Source organism: Lissotriton vulgaris, chromosome 5, assembly GCF_964263255.1.
Source record: "Lissotriton vulgaris chromosome 5, aLisVul1.2, whole genome shotgun sequence".
Taxonomy (NCBI): Eukaryota; Metazoa; Chordata; class Amphibia; order Caudata; family Salamandridae; genus Lissotriton; species Lissotriton vulgaris.
Window position 1 is genome coordinate 1,728,338,727 of NC_141693.1, and position 15,895 is coordinate 1,728,354,621.

The window sequence follows — 15,895 nt, forward strand, 5'->3', positions numbered from 1 at the left end:
GGGAGCCGTGTAGGGAGACATGTACTTAGTCCATGTGTTATGGGAGGGCCAAACACAAGAAGAGGGCATGACGCTCTATACATACCATGACGAATGGCATTCAAAGAAAATTAGAGTGAGGCTAAAGTTTACCATAGGAGATGGGTGGCATGTAAGCCCACATATAGAACACAACACATCTCTTCAAGGCAGTGCAGGATCTGTCTAGCCAAGACAATACAATTATTAGAATGGCAAAGAACAAAATAAGTTCAAGTCAAACGGATTGAGTCTGCGCAAAGGAAAGAAAGTAACATTCAAATAATGAAATAAAGAAGGAAAGAAAAAGGAAACATAAAGAGAAGAGGGTACAAACATCAGAGGAAATAGGCAAAAAAAGAAGAAAAAGGAAGAAGTAAATAAAGAACAGGCGTAGGGTGAATAGCTAAAAAAAGAAAGAACAAAAAAATAAAAAATGGAAGGAGAGAAAGAAGGAAAGCTGAAAAATACCATGAAATAACAAATGAGAAATGTGAGATGCACGTATGGACAAGAAGAGACAGAAAGAATTAATGACAAGAAGGAATAAAAAAAAGTAGCAAATAAGGTGCAAAGGACTGAGAGGCGCATTTTAGGAATAAAGACCTATGAAGAAAGATTTAAAGGTAGAGAAGGATTAGTTACTTACCTGTAATCCTAGTTCTCTTCCAGGGGTATCCTCATCAAAGTCATAAGCATTAGAATATTCCCACCTATGTGCGGGACCCCGGAAACACTATATTATATGTGCCCCACATATAAATACACATATATATATAAATTATATATATATAAAAAACAAGCAATAGCAGCCAAATCACATTAGAGCTGAAATATGCTGTGAAGAATTTCCACCATACATGAATAAAAAGCATTAGAAACAGGAGAAAACAACACCAACGTTTGTTTAGGAATTGTTTTAATGCTCAGAAAGCAGTAGAAATTCTCAGAACTCACTGGAAGCATAGGAAGCTCCCAGGCTGCATTGCAAACACACAGTCTAACCAGACTGAAAAGCTAACCTGTAGCTAAATAACAAAAAACTGACACTGTGCCTTTAAGGAACTCATGACCCCCTGAATCCCATCATGCCTCAGGAGTGGCAGTTAGGTCAGTTGTTCTTTTCGGAGACTGAAAACCAAACCCAATAACACATAGGTCAACAATATCTCCTTATGAACGAGAATCCTTTGCCCGGGGAGGCGGGAGGGTTGCTTATGACTTTGATGAGGATACCCCTGGAAGAGAACTAGGATTACAGGTAAGTAACTAATCCTTCTCTTCCAGGGGATCCTCATCAATAGTCATAAGCATTAGAATAGAATAGCGAGCCTCTCCTCATCTCTGCGGGCAAAGGAAAGATAAGACAGAAATCTCATCAATAAGCTTGAGTAGACAAAAAACAGACTACCCAAACAGATTCCTCAAGGAGGCTTGCCCTACTTGAGTGTCAGCCCTGGAATCCGAGTCGAGGCAGTAATGCCTCGTAAAGGTATGCACTGATTTCCAGGTCGCGGCCCTGCATATTTCTGACATGGGAACGTCATGCAAGAAAGCCACTGTAGCCGCCTTCCCTCTAGTGGAATGCGCCTTTGGAGGCATCAACAAAGGTTTTCCTGCCAGTTGATAGGCCAACTTAATGCAAGAGACAATCCACCTGGAAATGGACCTCTTTGCCGCTGGAAAGCCAGTTCTCATTGCACCATAGTTCACAAACAGTTGGTCCGTTTTTCTAATCCCTTTAGTCTTTTCCAAATAAAACTTCAGCACTCTTTTAAGATCTAAGGAGTGGAGTGACCGCTCAGCCGGGGTCGTTGGATTTGGAAAAAAGGAAGGGAGGGAAATAGACTGATTTATATGAAAATCAGAGATGACCTTAGGCAAGAAAGAAGGGTGAGCCCTTAGAACTACCCTGTTATGGTGGAACACCGTATAAGGTTCCTTTGCACAGAGCGCCTGTATCTCACTGACCCTGCGTGCAGAGGTAATCGCCACCAAAAAAGGCTGCCTTCCAAGAGAGATGTTGTAAGGAAGCCTTGTGGATGGGCTCGAAAGGTGGAGACATTAACCGAGACAGAACCAGGTTTAATTCCCACGGAGGAGAAGGATTGCGCACAGGGGGATACACCTTCTTCAAACCCTGAAGGAAATCCTTGACCACCGGAACTTGAAAGAAAGACACCTGGTCAGGGGACTTCCTATAGGCCACAATAGCTGACAAATGTACTCTAATGGAAGCGTACTTCAAACCAGCCGTTGCGAGGGAAAGGAGGTATGGCAAGATGACGTCCTCCTGCCCTTTAACAGGATCCAAATGATGATCCTTACACCACAAGTAAAACCTTTTCCACTTGAAGGCATAGGATGCCCTCGTGGACGGCCTCTTAGCCTCCCTCAAAATGCTCATGCAGTCTGGAGGCAGGTTCAAATGTCCGTATTGCAGGACCTCAGGAGCCATGCTGTTAGGTTCAATGATGGGAGGTTGGGGTGCATTATCCTCCCGTTCATTTTGCTCAACAGGTCCGGTCTGCAAGGGAGTCGTTTGTGTGGACACACAGACAGATGTAGAAGGTCCGGATACCACCACTGCCGAGGCCAGTCTGGAGCAATCAGGATCATCTCCATGTTCGTCCTGAGGAGCTTGGACACCACTCTCGGGATCAGAGCCAGGGGAGGAAACGCGTACGCGAACATCCCTGCCCAATCCAACAGAAGAGCGTTCCCCAGCGTCCCAGGTCTGTGGAACCTGGACGCGAAGGCGTGGCACTTGGTGTTTTCGTCGTCTGCAAACAAGTCTATGGACGGACGCCCCCAGCAACGAAAAAGCTCTTCTACTACTTCTTCGTTTAGCACCCAGTCTGGCTGATCTTCGAAGTGCCTGCTGAGTGCGTCTGCTTTGACGTTCAACTCGCCCGGAAGATGCACCACCACCACTGTGAGACCTCGAGCGAGGAGCCAATGCCATATTGTCTGAGCCTCTCGAGACAGTGGGCGAGATTTTGTGCCTCCTTGTTTGTTCAGATAGAACATGGTTGTCGTATTGTCCGTCTGAACCAGGACTGAGTTGGATGTGATCGCTGGCAGGAAAGCTTTGAGAGCCAGGAATACCGCTCTGAGTTCCAGCATGTTGATGTGGTATGTCTGCTCCTGCGCAGACCACCGGCCTTGAATCTGAAGCGGCCCCATGTGTGCTCCCCAGCCGTGCAGGGAGGCATCTGTCACTATAGATAGGGACGGAATGGGTTGATGAAACGGCACTCCCACCATCAGATTGTGTCTCCGAGTCCACCATCTGACGGACTCCTTTGTCGCCTGGGAAAGATGGATATGGTCCTCCCAACGACCTGTTGCCTGGTCCCATTGATCCTCCAGGGCCTGTTGCAGAGGCCGCATTCTCAGCCTGGCATGTGGGATGAGAAAAATGCAGGACGCCATGGAACCCAGCAGAGACGCCACCTGTCGCGCTGTCGGAGGACGAGACTCCAGCAGAAACCCGCACTTCAGGTTCATGGAAGAAAGTCTCTCCACCGAAGGAAACGCTCTTCCCACGCTTGTGTCCAGAACGGAGCCTAGGTAGTGGATGGATTGCGTAGGCCGCAGGACTGACTTCTCCAGGTTCACATGGAGGCAGAGCCTGTGAAGCTGTTGCAGACACAGATGCAGATCTTGTGTTACCCGTACCGGGGATGGACCCTTCAGGAGCCAGTCGTCCAGATATGGGTAAACGAAGAGACCCTTCTTGTGAAGAAAAGCCGCCACCACCGCCATGCATTTGGTGAAGACTCGTGGTGCGGACTTGAGACCGAAGGGTAACACCTTGTACTGGTAGTGTTTGTGCCCCACGACAAACCTCAGGTACTTTCGATGTTGCTGCGCAATCGGGATGTAAAAGTACGCATCTTGTAGATCCACCGAACACATCCAATCTCCGGCTTGTAGATGAGGACATATTTGGTGAAGCGCCAACATGCGGAACTTTTCCTTGACGATAACCTTGTTTAGGAGTCGTAGGTCGAGTATGGGTCTGAACTTGTCCTCCTGATCTTTTTTGGGGACAAGGAAATATCGGGAGTAAACTCCTTTGCCTCTTAGAGCGCGAGGAACTTCTTCTATCGCCCTTTTCTGCAGCAGGATTGTCACCTCTCGTCGGAGCAAGCTCAGTTGGTGAGGGCAAGAGCTCTTCGGAGGGATGCTCTTTGGAAGAGCACGGAAATGTATCTTGTAACCATTTCGCAGTATATTCAGCACCCACTGATCTCTTGTGATGCTGACCCACTCTTCCAGGTGTTGTGATGCACTTCCTCCCACTGGAGTGGGCAACGGTGTCAGAGGAAGCCACTGTTCAGGCCTTTCCTCCTCTCGGGGTGTTGGAGGACTGCTGGTGGCCCCCTCTGCCCCTGCTGGGCTTACCACGAAACTGGGGTTTTCCCTGAGCTTTGTTCTGCGACCACTGAGGGGTTTGAACCCTCTGTTGGGCCCCTCTCCCCTTGTTGGACTTGAAGCGGCGCTTGAACTCCTTCTTTTTCTCCAAGCCCACCGCTTTCACCGTGTCCAGCTCAGTCTTCATTCGGGTCATCTCTTCGTCCTTGTGTTCCCCGAAGAGGGCGGAACCCGAAAAGGGGAGATTCAGAATCCGATGCTGGGCATCCGGCTTCAGCCCTGTAAGGCGCAACCAGGCCGATCTTCTGGCACAAACTCCATGGGAATAGGAATGAGCCGAAAGCACCGCCCCACCCGCGGCCGTGCTGATCATCTGGTTAGCCACCAGACACCCCTCCGTAACAGTTTCCTCAAAGTCCTGCTGGTCTTCTTTTGGCAGCTTGGCTTTGAATCTCTCCATCGAGTCCCATAAGGCTCTGTCATACCGACCCAGGAGCGCAGCTGCACTGGCGACTTTAAGAGTGGAAGCAGCAGAGTTGCAAACCTTCCGACCCCAGGAGTCTTGGGTCTTGCTGTCCTTATCTGGCGGGACTGAAGATGAACCAGCAACCGCATGTGTCTTTCTCGCCGCTGCCACGATGACAGAGTCCGCCGGAGGGTCAGACTTCACAAACACCGGGTCAGAAGCCGCCGGTTTGTACTTCTTTGTAATGCGTGCTGGCACTGCTCTGATTGACGCTGGGGTTAGGAAAACTTCCTTGACGGGGTCCATAATCCCCGGAACCAAGGGCAGCAGCGGTCTGGAGATGGCCCTTTTGTGCAAGGTTTCGAAAATGACCGTCGTCGTCACTTGAGGGACAGACATTTCGATGTTCAGTTTAAGCGCACCTCTCTGTAGAACGTCCAGGTACGTGCCAATATCATCCACAGGGGAGGACCTGGACGTCGGACTGTCCGTCAAAGTCGGAGAGTAGTCCCTCTTTGACGATCTGGTAGATGAAGTGGAAGAGGTAGACGGGGTACGTCTACGTCGATGGTGAGAACTGCGTCCCCGCTCCCTCGACTTCCTGGAACGCTCCTCCCGTCTAGGAGAGCGAGACCTGACCCGATCTCTTGGACGATGGTCTCTTCTAGGGGATCGGGACGCCCTGGGGGATCTGGTCGGCGACCGCACAGGAGGTCTGCCCCGGAGAGGGACAGAGGTCTTCCGACCACCCAGTCTAGGATCCTTTGCAGGCGATCTAGATCTGCCCCGACCATCCCGTCTAACTTCTCTTGTAGGCGAACGGGACCTCCTTGGCGCTTTGGTGGGTAGATTCACAGGCGCTGAGCGCCTGGGAGGGCTACGCTTGTCCATCTCCTCCACCAGGTCTTCGAGAGCTGACCTGTGGCGTGGGCTGGCATATTCCTGCATACGCCTGGTAGGCCCATCGTCCCTCCAATGGTCCAAGGACCTGTACCATCTCGGCGACAGCCTGATGCGCCCCGCAGAAGGATCCGGACGACGTTCAGGAGTCCTGAGCACAGGGCTTCTGGATCTTGAATGCGCAGTAGAGGAGCCCGAGGACCGATAAGATGAATGGTGAGAAGCAGATTCTGTCACCATGATCGTATCCGAGTGCCTCGACGTCGAGCGCTCACTTCTCGCAGCCGACCGCTTCCGAGGAGTTGGGGGATCAAACAAACTCGACCTCGAATGTCCATGAGAATGTTCGTAGTCTCTCGACGTCGAGCGGCGATGAGCAACCGCCGACGGAGCCTTCTGCCTCGACGTCGAACAGTGGTGTCCGGTCGTCGACGGGGACCTCAGCCTCGACGTCGAACGACGATGTCCTGTCGCCGACGGAGGCTTCTCTCTTGACGTCGAACGGTCTCGCCCTGTCGTCGACGGAGCTTTTTGCCTCGACGTCGAACGGCGATGGTCAGTCGCCGACGTAGAGCCATGCCTCGACGTCGGATGCCTGTGCGACGACGGCGGAGGGGTATTGAGCATCCTCGACGCCGAGCGCTGCTGCTGCACCGACGGAGACTGCGTCCTCGACGCCGATCGACGAGCACCTGTCGACGGCGGAGGAGTCACCCTTCTCGACGCCGATCGTCGCCTGGTTGACGATGGCGAGGTGACGTCCCTCGACGACGGTCGTCGCCTGGTTGACGACGGCGGAGGGGTAATGGATCTCGACGCCGACCGTCGCCCGGTTGACGGCGGCGGAGTAGCCTTCCTCGACGCCGATCGCCGCCCGGTTGACGACGGCGGAGGCGATTTCGAAGATGGAGCCGGTGCCTTCGATGTCGTCGACGTACCTGGCCTTCCTCCCGACGGCGAGCCCGCCGTCGACGGCAGCTTCCCAGAGGAAAGCCCCTCTTGTGGATCTTTTCTCAGCGCCGAGCCCGACGCTGAGGTAGAAGGGTGTGAAGACTTCTTCTTTGAAGACGAATGGGCCTTCTTGGAGCCCTTCTTCACTGGAGATCTCCCTCTCGAAGCTCTGTGGGCCAGGCCATAAATCCGAATTCTCTCCCTGTCCTTGAGAGTCCTTCCTGACAGGTTCTCACAATGTGGACAGGTGTCTGGATCATGGTCATCAGGCAGGCAAACGATACAGACCTCGTGGCAGTCTGTCTTGGCCATCTTGCTGTTACAAGAAGGACATTTAACAAATAGAGAAGGCATTTTCGAAGTAAAATGCCCTCCAAACTGCTCAAAACAAGCAGTATCTTACTTGACCAGGTGTAAGACGTCGAAGTAAGAGTAAAAGTTGTCAAAAAGAAGCAATTTTTCTGCAAAAAATCAGAAAATTAGTGGAGCTGTGAAACCAGGGTCCTTCACTGAAGGAGCCAGAAAGAACAACTGACCTAACTGCCACTCCTGAGGCATGATGGGATTCAGGGGGTCATGAGTGCCTTAAAGGCACAGTGTCAGTTTTTTGTTATTTAGCTACAGGTTAGCTTTTCAGTCTGGTTAGACTGTGTGTTTGCAATGCAGCCTGGGAGCTTCCTATGCTTCCAGTGAGTTCTGAGAATTTCTACTGCTTTCTGAGCATTAAAACAATTCCTAAACAAACTTTGGTGTTGTTTTCTCCTGTTTCTAATGCTTTTTATTCATGTATGGTGGAAATTCTTCACAGCATATTTCAGCTCTAATGTGATTTGGCTGCTATTGCTTGTTTTTTATATATATATATTATTTATATATATATATATGTGTATTTATATGTGGGGCACATATAATATAGTGTTTCCGGGGTCCCGCACATAGGCGGGAATATTCTAATACTTATGACTATTGATGAGGATCCCCTGGAAGAGAAAAGGACAGATGGAGTGAGAAGAATAGACAGTAGGTAAGCAAGATGAAAACACGCTTAAAAACAAAAGAAAGGTGATGCAAAGAAGAAAGGAGAGTAATAAGTCAATAATAGCAAACGTATTGTTTTTGCAAAATTCCTTTAAAATTGTGGTATAATACTCATCATTTTGCACCATTTTCTGAAAAATGTCCCCAGAGGTACAATTCCCCTGCTTCAGTATAATGGTTAGTATCGCTCACTTTACCCGCACATTTAGTGCTCTATATGAGTCACTGTCAAAGTAGGGGGTATATTATTTTTCTGGCTACTCCTTTACCACCAAATTATGAGTTTTGTATTTCTTATCTTCTGGGATCAAAATGTGTATGTTCCAGTAAGTACTGAGCATTTTTCACCTCGATAAATATGGTCAGGTTTGACTTGCTGATGTTTGTCACTGAACTCATCATTGCGATATATGCGGTGATTGGTGCCTTCCATCTCTCTTCCCACCTTAACTTCTTTGATCTTTTACACTTTGCTCCCTCTGCTTCTTTGTTAAACTTTCACCTGTAATTTGTGTATTCCCCTTTTGCTATCTTTCACTTTGATGTACCCTTTAAGGTTTTGTTTTTCCTGTTCTTCCTCATCCACTTTGTTTCTTTCTCTTTACTCACTCGTTCCCTGTGCTGTCTGTCTATTTATTGTTCCACTGGCTCCACCTTCCTTTGATTTTATCTTTCCGCCTTTACCTTCTGTCTCCTACCTTCTTCTCTTTTCCATGATTTACTCTTTCTTCCATTCTGATTTCGCTACCATTTTGATCGCTCTTCACTTCTAATCTCTGTTCCCCATTGTTCTTTCTCCCCTTTGATCGTGCTTGCCTTCGCTAATTTCTTCTATCCCTCTTCTGCTTTGCAATGTATTCATGTTTACGCTCCCCCACCTTTGTCTGTCCTTTCGTTCATTCCCATTTCTCTCTGGTTGCCTTTGTTCTCTTACTCTTTGCTCTGTCTTCTCATTTGCTTTTACCCAGCACATTTTCTTCTTCCTCCTCATTCCATCGTTCTCTGTTTCTCCTTGTTCTCACCCCCTTATTCTTTGACTCCCTCTAGGTTTTGTGCAGAGTAAGATCCCCTCCCACCTGGACGCTGTGGTGATCGGAAGTGGCATCGGTGGTCTGAGTGTGGCAGCTGTATTGGCAAAAGCGGGCAAGCGGGTGCTGGTCCTGGAGCAGCACGACCAGGCAGGCGGGTGCTGCCACTCCTTCGAGGAGAAGGGGTTCGAGTTTGATGCTGGTGAGGAACATTGGGCACACGCTGTAGGGAGTGGGCATCATCCACTGATACCAGCTACAGCCAGACAGCGAACACACTCACACTACATGCAGAGCCTTCTATAAGAGCACGTGGCTTACATGGGTTTTCAGCTGCCTACATGAGGGTTGCTGACACCAAAAACCTCCCCAACACAGTTGTGTATCTCGGGCACAATCTAGTGCTTTATAAATTAAATGCATGATTTTATACAGTGTACACTTGTTGATGATTTAATAGCCTCACAAGATGTGCTGTAACATTACCTTGGGTTTCTACAGCATCACAGGAAGTGACATCATCAAAGTGCAGAGCCTATTCTGAGAATGGTTAAAATGAATAAAGTAGCTATAGAATGTGTGTGAAGACAGTAAATTGTATTTTAATTAGTAAACATGTTTTAAGAGAGTGCTGAATGTATGCTTGGCAAATCCAAAGGGGATGATGGACGGAGTGTTGAACATTGCAAGCACTCATCCCCAGTCAACTGATCTGGGTTTAATCCATCATCATTCTTTAGCTCACTCCGCCACCCCAGTTCAGACATGGCCATTATGAAAATCATATTTCTAACAAAGATAACAGTAGGTCAAGGAAAGTGGTAAACTATCTGAAACTATGTGTTTGATTAGGGAGCAGTCACGAAGTCCATATGGAATGATACGTGGTGACCATCAAATGATTCCCATCAGATACCCGTCCTGTGCCGCCCTACATCATTTGGGATCCTTCAGCCGAAGGAAGTGATGTACAACCACTAAAGATTAGGTGAACTGTAACCTAATCAAGTGGAAAAGAACTCAAATGTGATAGCTTAATTTGTGTGGCATGAGGAGGGTAAACAGACTAGCAGTGCAAAAAGTGTGATAAAGTAACAATGCTTAATCTGAAAAGTGAGTGATTTAAGATTGGGTTGTGGAAATGGAAAAAATATTTTAATAGTATCCTATCCACACCCAACAATAAAAACAGTGCAAGGTAGTGTTATACAAATAACTACTCAGATAGATTAAAGGTCAACATGTTTCTGCGGTGAAAATGGAGTCTCAAGATCTCCTCCTGCTTCATCAGGACCTTCTAGGAATGCTACTGCGTAATGTGAACAACTAAAAATAGTGAAAATGGTATCACCTGAAATTTGCCTGTTCAGAAGATCACAAGGGTCACAGCGTGACAAGGGACGAACAAACAATTAAAGAGAAACAAAGAAACACATAGTTATTGTCGACAGTTTACAAAACACATATTGTATGTGTTAATTGCATTTAGCCAATTGTATTATTGGCCAGAGGGTCTCATTTAGTAGACCATAAATGTAATTGCCATCTTGTTTGAGACCTGTTGGAAGGATATATTAATCTCCACTCACCCAATTTGCGGGGAATGTACGCCCCACCTCACCTGGCTACAGCGCAGGTAGAAACGGAGCACCGCTCTGAGGGAGGAAAGGAAGAAAGAAGTAATAAAGGAAGGATACAGTAACTGTACTGATAGCATCTATATTGGTAACAGAATGACCACGGGAGTGTTTGTGAATAGCCCAAAACTCATGTGTGTATAGAATGTATAATACGTGCTCACATGGTCGCTTGGCTTCACCTTTATCTAATAACAGCGTCTACCGTGGTAACAGATTGGCCACAAGTTTGTTCATACACGGCCAAAAGTCATGTGTATACATAGAATAATGTGTGATCAAATGGTCGCCTGGCTATACCTCTATCAGATACAGCCATGTTGAATTAGGTGGTGCTCTCTATCGTTTTATGGTTTCCACACGCTTTGACAATTTGCAAGGATGAACGTTAGATCATATTGCCCAGTGATATCTAATTCTTAGCGTGCATACGTCTTCTAGGGAGTGTGCACTTAAGGTGAACAAGGACGGCTGACAAACATGAAAGATCCGCCCCGCCACTCCAGGCTGAAGGATACAAGCCTAAAACGCTGTAATGCGTCTGCTACTAAGGGTGAACAAGGTGTGAACAAGCACGGGTGACAGACATGAAAGATCCACCCCGCCACTCCAGGCTGAGGGATACAAGCCTAGAACGCTGTAATGCGTCTGCTACTAAGAGTATATTAGAAACAAAGCCTCACTACCCGCCCCGCTTACCTGTCCGTCGGTACTCCGGACATCCGTCTAGGCTGTCATGGAGGGAGGTACCGAGACGGACAGGAAGCGGATATTTATTCTTCCTGTTTACGTGTTACAGGGTCGCGTGTTGAGGACGGCGTCACGTGGTAATGCGTGATGGCGTCTGGTTATGCTGGGAATTGTAGTTCCCACGTATTGTTACATTCAGTGTCAGAAACAAGTCTCCTTGCGTTTAAAAAGAGCGTGTATCGATGTGCATCTGTTTTGTGACCTAGCAACAAGAGTATAGGGGAGATGTTATTTGTAATGTGTGAGCTTGGTATTTGCTGTACATCGACCAGTATGATTTATACCCGAAGTATATTATATATGTATGCGAGCAAAATCAAGTGCCCTATGATGACGGCGTCACGTAGTAATGCGTGACGACGTACGGGTATGCTGGGAAATGTAGTTCCCGCGTATTGCGTTACGTGTCAGAGACAAGACTATTTGCGCTTAAAAAGAGCGTGTATCGATGTGCACCGGTATTGTAACCTAACGACAAGAGTCTAGGGGAGATGGTGTCTTTTTGGTGCGTGAGCCTGGTATTTTTTGTACATCGACCAGATCGTATGTATAATGTATGCGCGATGTATATTCTGTATGTATACGCGCAGAATCACGTGCCCTGAGTAACGATGGAATGGACACCTGGAGATATATGAGAATCCAATGTTCCCATGTGTATGCTCACGTAAATCACATAAAATTTGATTAATCTGACTCGCTCTCTTCCCTAGAGGAGATTGCTTCAACCTCTGCAACGGAATCGTGTGGCGGACAGTCAGATGACATTCATATTGCTTTGCATCGAGTTGAAGAGAAAATGTCTTTATGGATTGTCAATGTTAATTAAATTTACAATGACATCCACGGGATGTCTTCATTTAATCCTGTCTTGTGGGTGTGCAATTTATACACCCATCTCTGTTCTCGTTTGAAGAGAAATGTGCTTATATCAGCAATGTGAGCAGGGATTACTGGTTGTTCCAGGACTGTCCACCGTATGTCTGTAGGGAGGTGTTGCGCCGCTAGAAAGTGATTAGTAAATCTGGTAGCTTGTTTGCTACATCGTATGGAACTCTTGTGTTCTGATATTCGTAACTTAACTTTACGAGTGGTCATGCCCACATACATTTTGTTGCATGCGTTTTAGGCTTGTATCCTTCAGCCTGGAGTGGCGGGCGGATCTTTCTTGTTTGTCAGCCGTCCTTGTTCACCTTAAGTGCACACTCCCTAGAAGACGTATGCACGCTAAGAATGAGATATCACTGGGCAATATGATCTAACGTTCATCCTTGCAAATTGTCAAAGCGTGTGGAAACCATAAAACGATAGAGCACCACCTAATTCAACATGGCTGTATCTGATAGAGGTATAGCCAGGCGACCATTTGATCACACATTATTCTATGTATACACATGACTTTTGGCCGTGTATGAACAAGCTTGTGGCCAATCTGTTACCACGGTAGACGCTGTTATTAGATAAAGGTGAAGCCAAGCGACCATGTGAGCACGTATTATACATTCTATACACACATGAGTTTTGGGCTATTCACAAACACTCCCGTGGTCATTCTGTTACCAATATAGATGCTATCAGTACAGTTACTGTATCCTTCCTTTATTACTTCTTTCTTCCTTTCCTCCCTCAGAGCGGTGCTCCGTTTCTACCTGCGCTGTAGCCAGGTGAGGTGGGGCGTACATTCCCCGCAAATTGGGTGAGGTTAGATTAATATATCCTTCCAACAGGTCTCAAACAAGATGGCAATTACATTTATGGTCTACTAAATGAGACCCTCTGACCAATAATACGATTGGCTAAATGCAATTAACACATACAATATGTGTTTTGTAAACTGTCGACAATAACTATGTGTTTCTTTGTTTCTCTTTAATTGTTTGTTCGTCCCTTGTCACGCTGTGACCCTTGTGATCTTCTGAACAGGCGAATTTCAGGTGATACCATTTTCACTTTTTTTAGTTGTTCACATTACGCAGTAGCATTCCTAGAAGGTCCTGATGAAGCAGGAGGAGATCTCGAGACTCCATTTTCACCGCAGAAACATGTTGACCTTTAATCTATCTGAGTAGTTATTTGTATAACACTACCTTGCACTGTTTTTATTGTTGGGTGTGGATAGGATACTATTAAAATAATTTTTCCATTTCCACAACCCAATCTTAAATCACTCACTTTTCAGATTAAGCATTGTTACTTTATCACACTTTTTGCACTGCTAGTCAGTTTACCCTCCTCATGCCACACAAATTAAGCTATCACATTTGAGTTATTTTCCACTTGATTAGGTTACAGTTCAACTAATCTTTAGTGGTTGTACATCACTTCCTTTGGCTGAAGGATCCCAAATGATGTAGGGCGGCACAGGACGGGTATCTGATGGGAATCATTTGATGGTCACCACGTATCATTCCATATGGACTTCGTGACTGCTCCCTAATCAAACACATAGTTTCAGATAGTTTACCACTTTCCTTGACCTACTGTTATCTTTGTTAGAATTATGGAATAGGGGATGATATCATTGTACGGTCATTAAATATTCCCCTTTGACCCTCCTTATTGTTATTTGTCATTATGAAAATCAGCCTTGACCCTGTGCCTCATTGGAACAGTCCCGCTCGAACTGCCAAGCCATGTCTTACCTGGACCGGATCCAGCATCCTGGGACCGGTTTCACGCTAATTAGCCCTCATCAGCCAGGCTAGCTTGAATCCAGTGGCAAAGTGAGCAAGGGACCCACGCCTGAGCATACCCTGCCAACTTAGGGTGAACAAAGCAAAACCAAAGGGGTTGATGGACGGAGTGTTGAAGACCGCAAGCACCCCCCCCCCCCCAGTCAACTGATCTGGGTTTAATCCATCATTCTTTAGCTCACTCCGCTACCCCAGTTCAGACATGGCCATTATGCAAATCAGTCTGACCCTGTGCCTCATGGGTCCCGTGCTCTCCATGCCACTGGAAGTCAAGCTATCCTGGCTGATGAGGGTTGAAACCCGAAACCGGTCCTAGGATGCTTCTTTCCAGTCCAGGGAGGACCTGACCTGGCAGATTGGGCTAGACTGTTCTCATTGGGCACAGGGTCAAGACTGATTTGCATATGGCTGGGCCCAAACTGGAATGGCATTTTGAGCAAAACAACGACGGATTTAGGCCCAGATCTCTGTACTGGGGTGAATGTATGACATTGTTCTGCATTCTGTCCATCAACTGTTCTTTTTGTATTTGACACCCTAAGTGGGACGGATATGCCTAGATCTGGGTCACGTGCGCTCCATGCCACTGGAAGTCCAGCTATCCTGGCTGATGAGGGTTGAAACCCGAAACCGGTCCTAGGATGCTTCTTTCCAGTCCAGGGAGGACCTGACCTGGCAGTTTGGGCTAGACTGTTCCCATTGGGCACAGGGTGAAGACTGATTTGTATATGGCTGGGTCCAAACTGGAATGGCATGGTGAGCAAAAAAACGATGGATTTAGGCCCAGATCTCTGTACTGGGGTGAATGTATGACATTGTTCTGCATTCTGTCCATCAACTGTTCTTTTTGCGAATGTATGCTTGGGGCTGCTAGTAAAATGAACATGTTTCTGCCATATGCCAGGAGCTGCAACATGTGTCTGAATGGCACTAAATATAAAGGGGATGCCACTGTACGTCTGGTATTGCTCAGTGTGCCTGACTGGGCTGCTGCCATTGTATGTATGCCAGGAGCTGCTCAGTATGCTTGCATGGCAGTAGTAAGGCGCTGCCATCATATACCAGCAGCTGCTCTGCATGCTTGCATATCAGTAGTAGGAAGGTGCAGCCTCATATGCCAGGAGCTGCTCAACGTGCTTGCATGGCAGTAGTATGAAGATGCTGCCATCATATGCCAGGATCTGCCCAACATGGTTGCATGGCAGTAGTATGAAGACGCTGCCATCATATGCCAGGAGCTGCCCAACATGGTTGCATGTCAGTAGCATGAAGGCGCTGCCATCATATGCCAGCAGCTGCTCGGCATGCTTGCATGGCAGTAGTATGTAGGTGCCGTCATTGTATTGTGTTATCCAAATTGGATTATTGTAATGGACTGTACATCAATCTGCAATCCAATTTACTCAGAAAGTTGCAGGCAGTACAGAACGCCGCGGCTAAACTGGTCCTGGATGCCCCTAAATATCAGTCTATTAGTGCAGGCATTCGGGAATTACACTGGCTACCATTCGGCCAGTGGATCAAACTTAAGGTACTTTGCACGGCCTTTAAGGCCCTGCAAGGAGAAGGACCACGATTTCTGAAGGATCTTTTCAGCTGGTACGCTCCCAACAGATCACTTCGTTCAGCCAATGCATTCCTGATGCTCACCCCTAGAATTAAAAGGACTATTTGGGGGAAAAGGAGTTTCAGTTACAATGCTATTAAGGAGTGGAATGCCCTTCTGCTCCCTCTCAGGAAGTCCTCCTCCTTGTTTGAGTTCAGGAAACTGCTCAAAACATGGCTTTTTAGAAACTAGCTTTTCTGACAGTTTTTTGGAGACCGTGAGCACCTAGACACCTCTGGGTAGTAGTGCACATAATAAATTGTTATAACATAACATAACATTTGCTACACTAGGGGCGGGTCTGACTCACATGCTCAGAGAGTGCCCCCACCTACAAGAATACTGGAGAAACATTGGCGACACCTTGAATGAGGCCGCAGACAGGGACCTCCAATACACTACGGCAGTCAGCATTCTACACTGGTTTC

The 15,895-nt window shown here is 47.2% G+C and overlaps 1 protein-coding gene across 1 annotated transcript in view; it reads left to right on the top strand.

Moving 5' to 3' along the window:
* Window positions 1–15,895, top strand: part of LOC147717052 (all-trans-retinol 13,14-reductase-like) — a 210,609-nt gene that overhangs the window by 12,618 nt on the left and 182,096 nt on the right. The window contains exon 2 of the mRNA XM_086923955.1: window positions 8,801–8,983. Within this exon, the coding sequence (XP_086780081.1) occupies window positions 8,801–8,983 (183 nt within the window). The remainder of the gene's footprint in view (window positions 1–8,800; window positions 8,984–15,895) is intronic.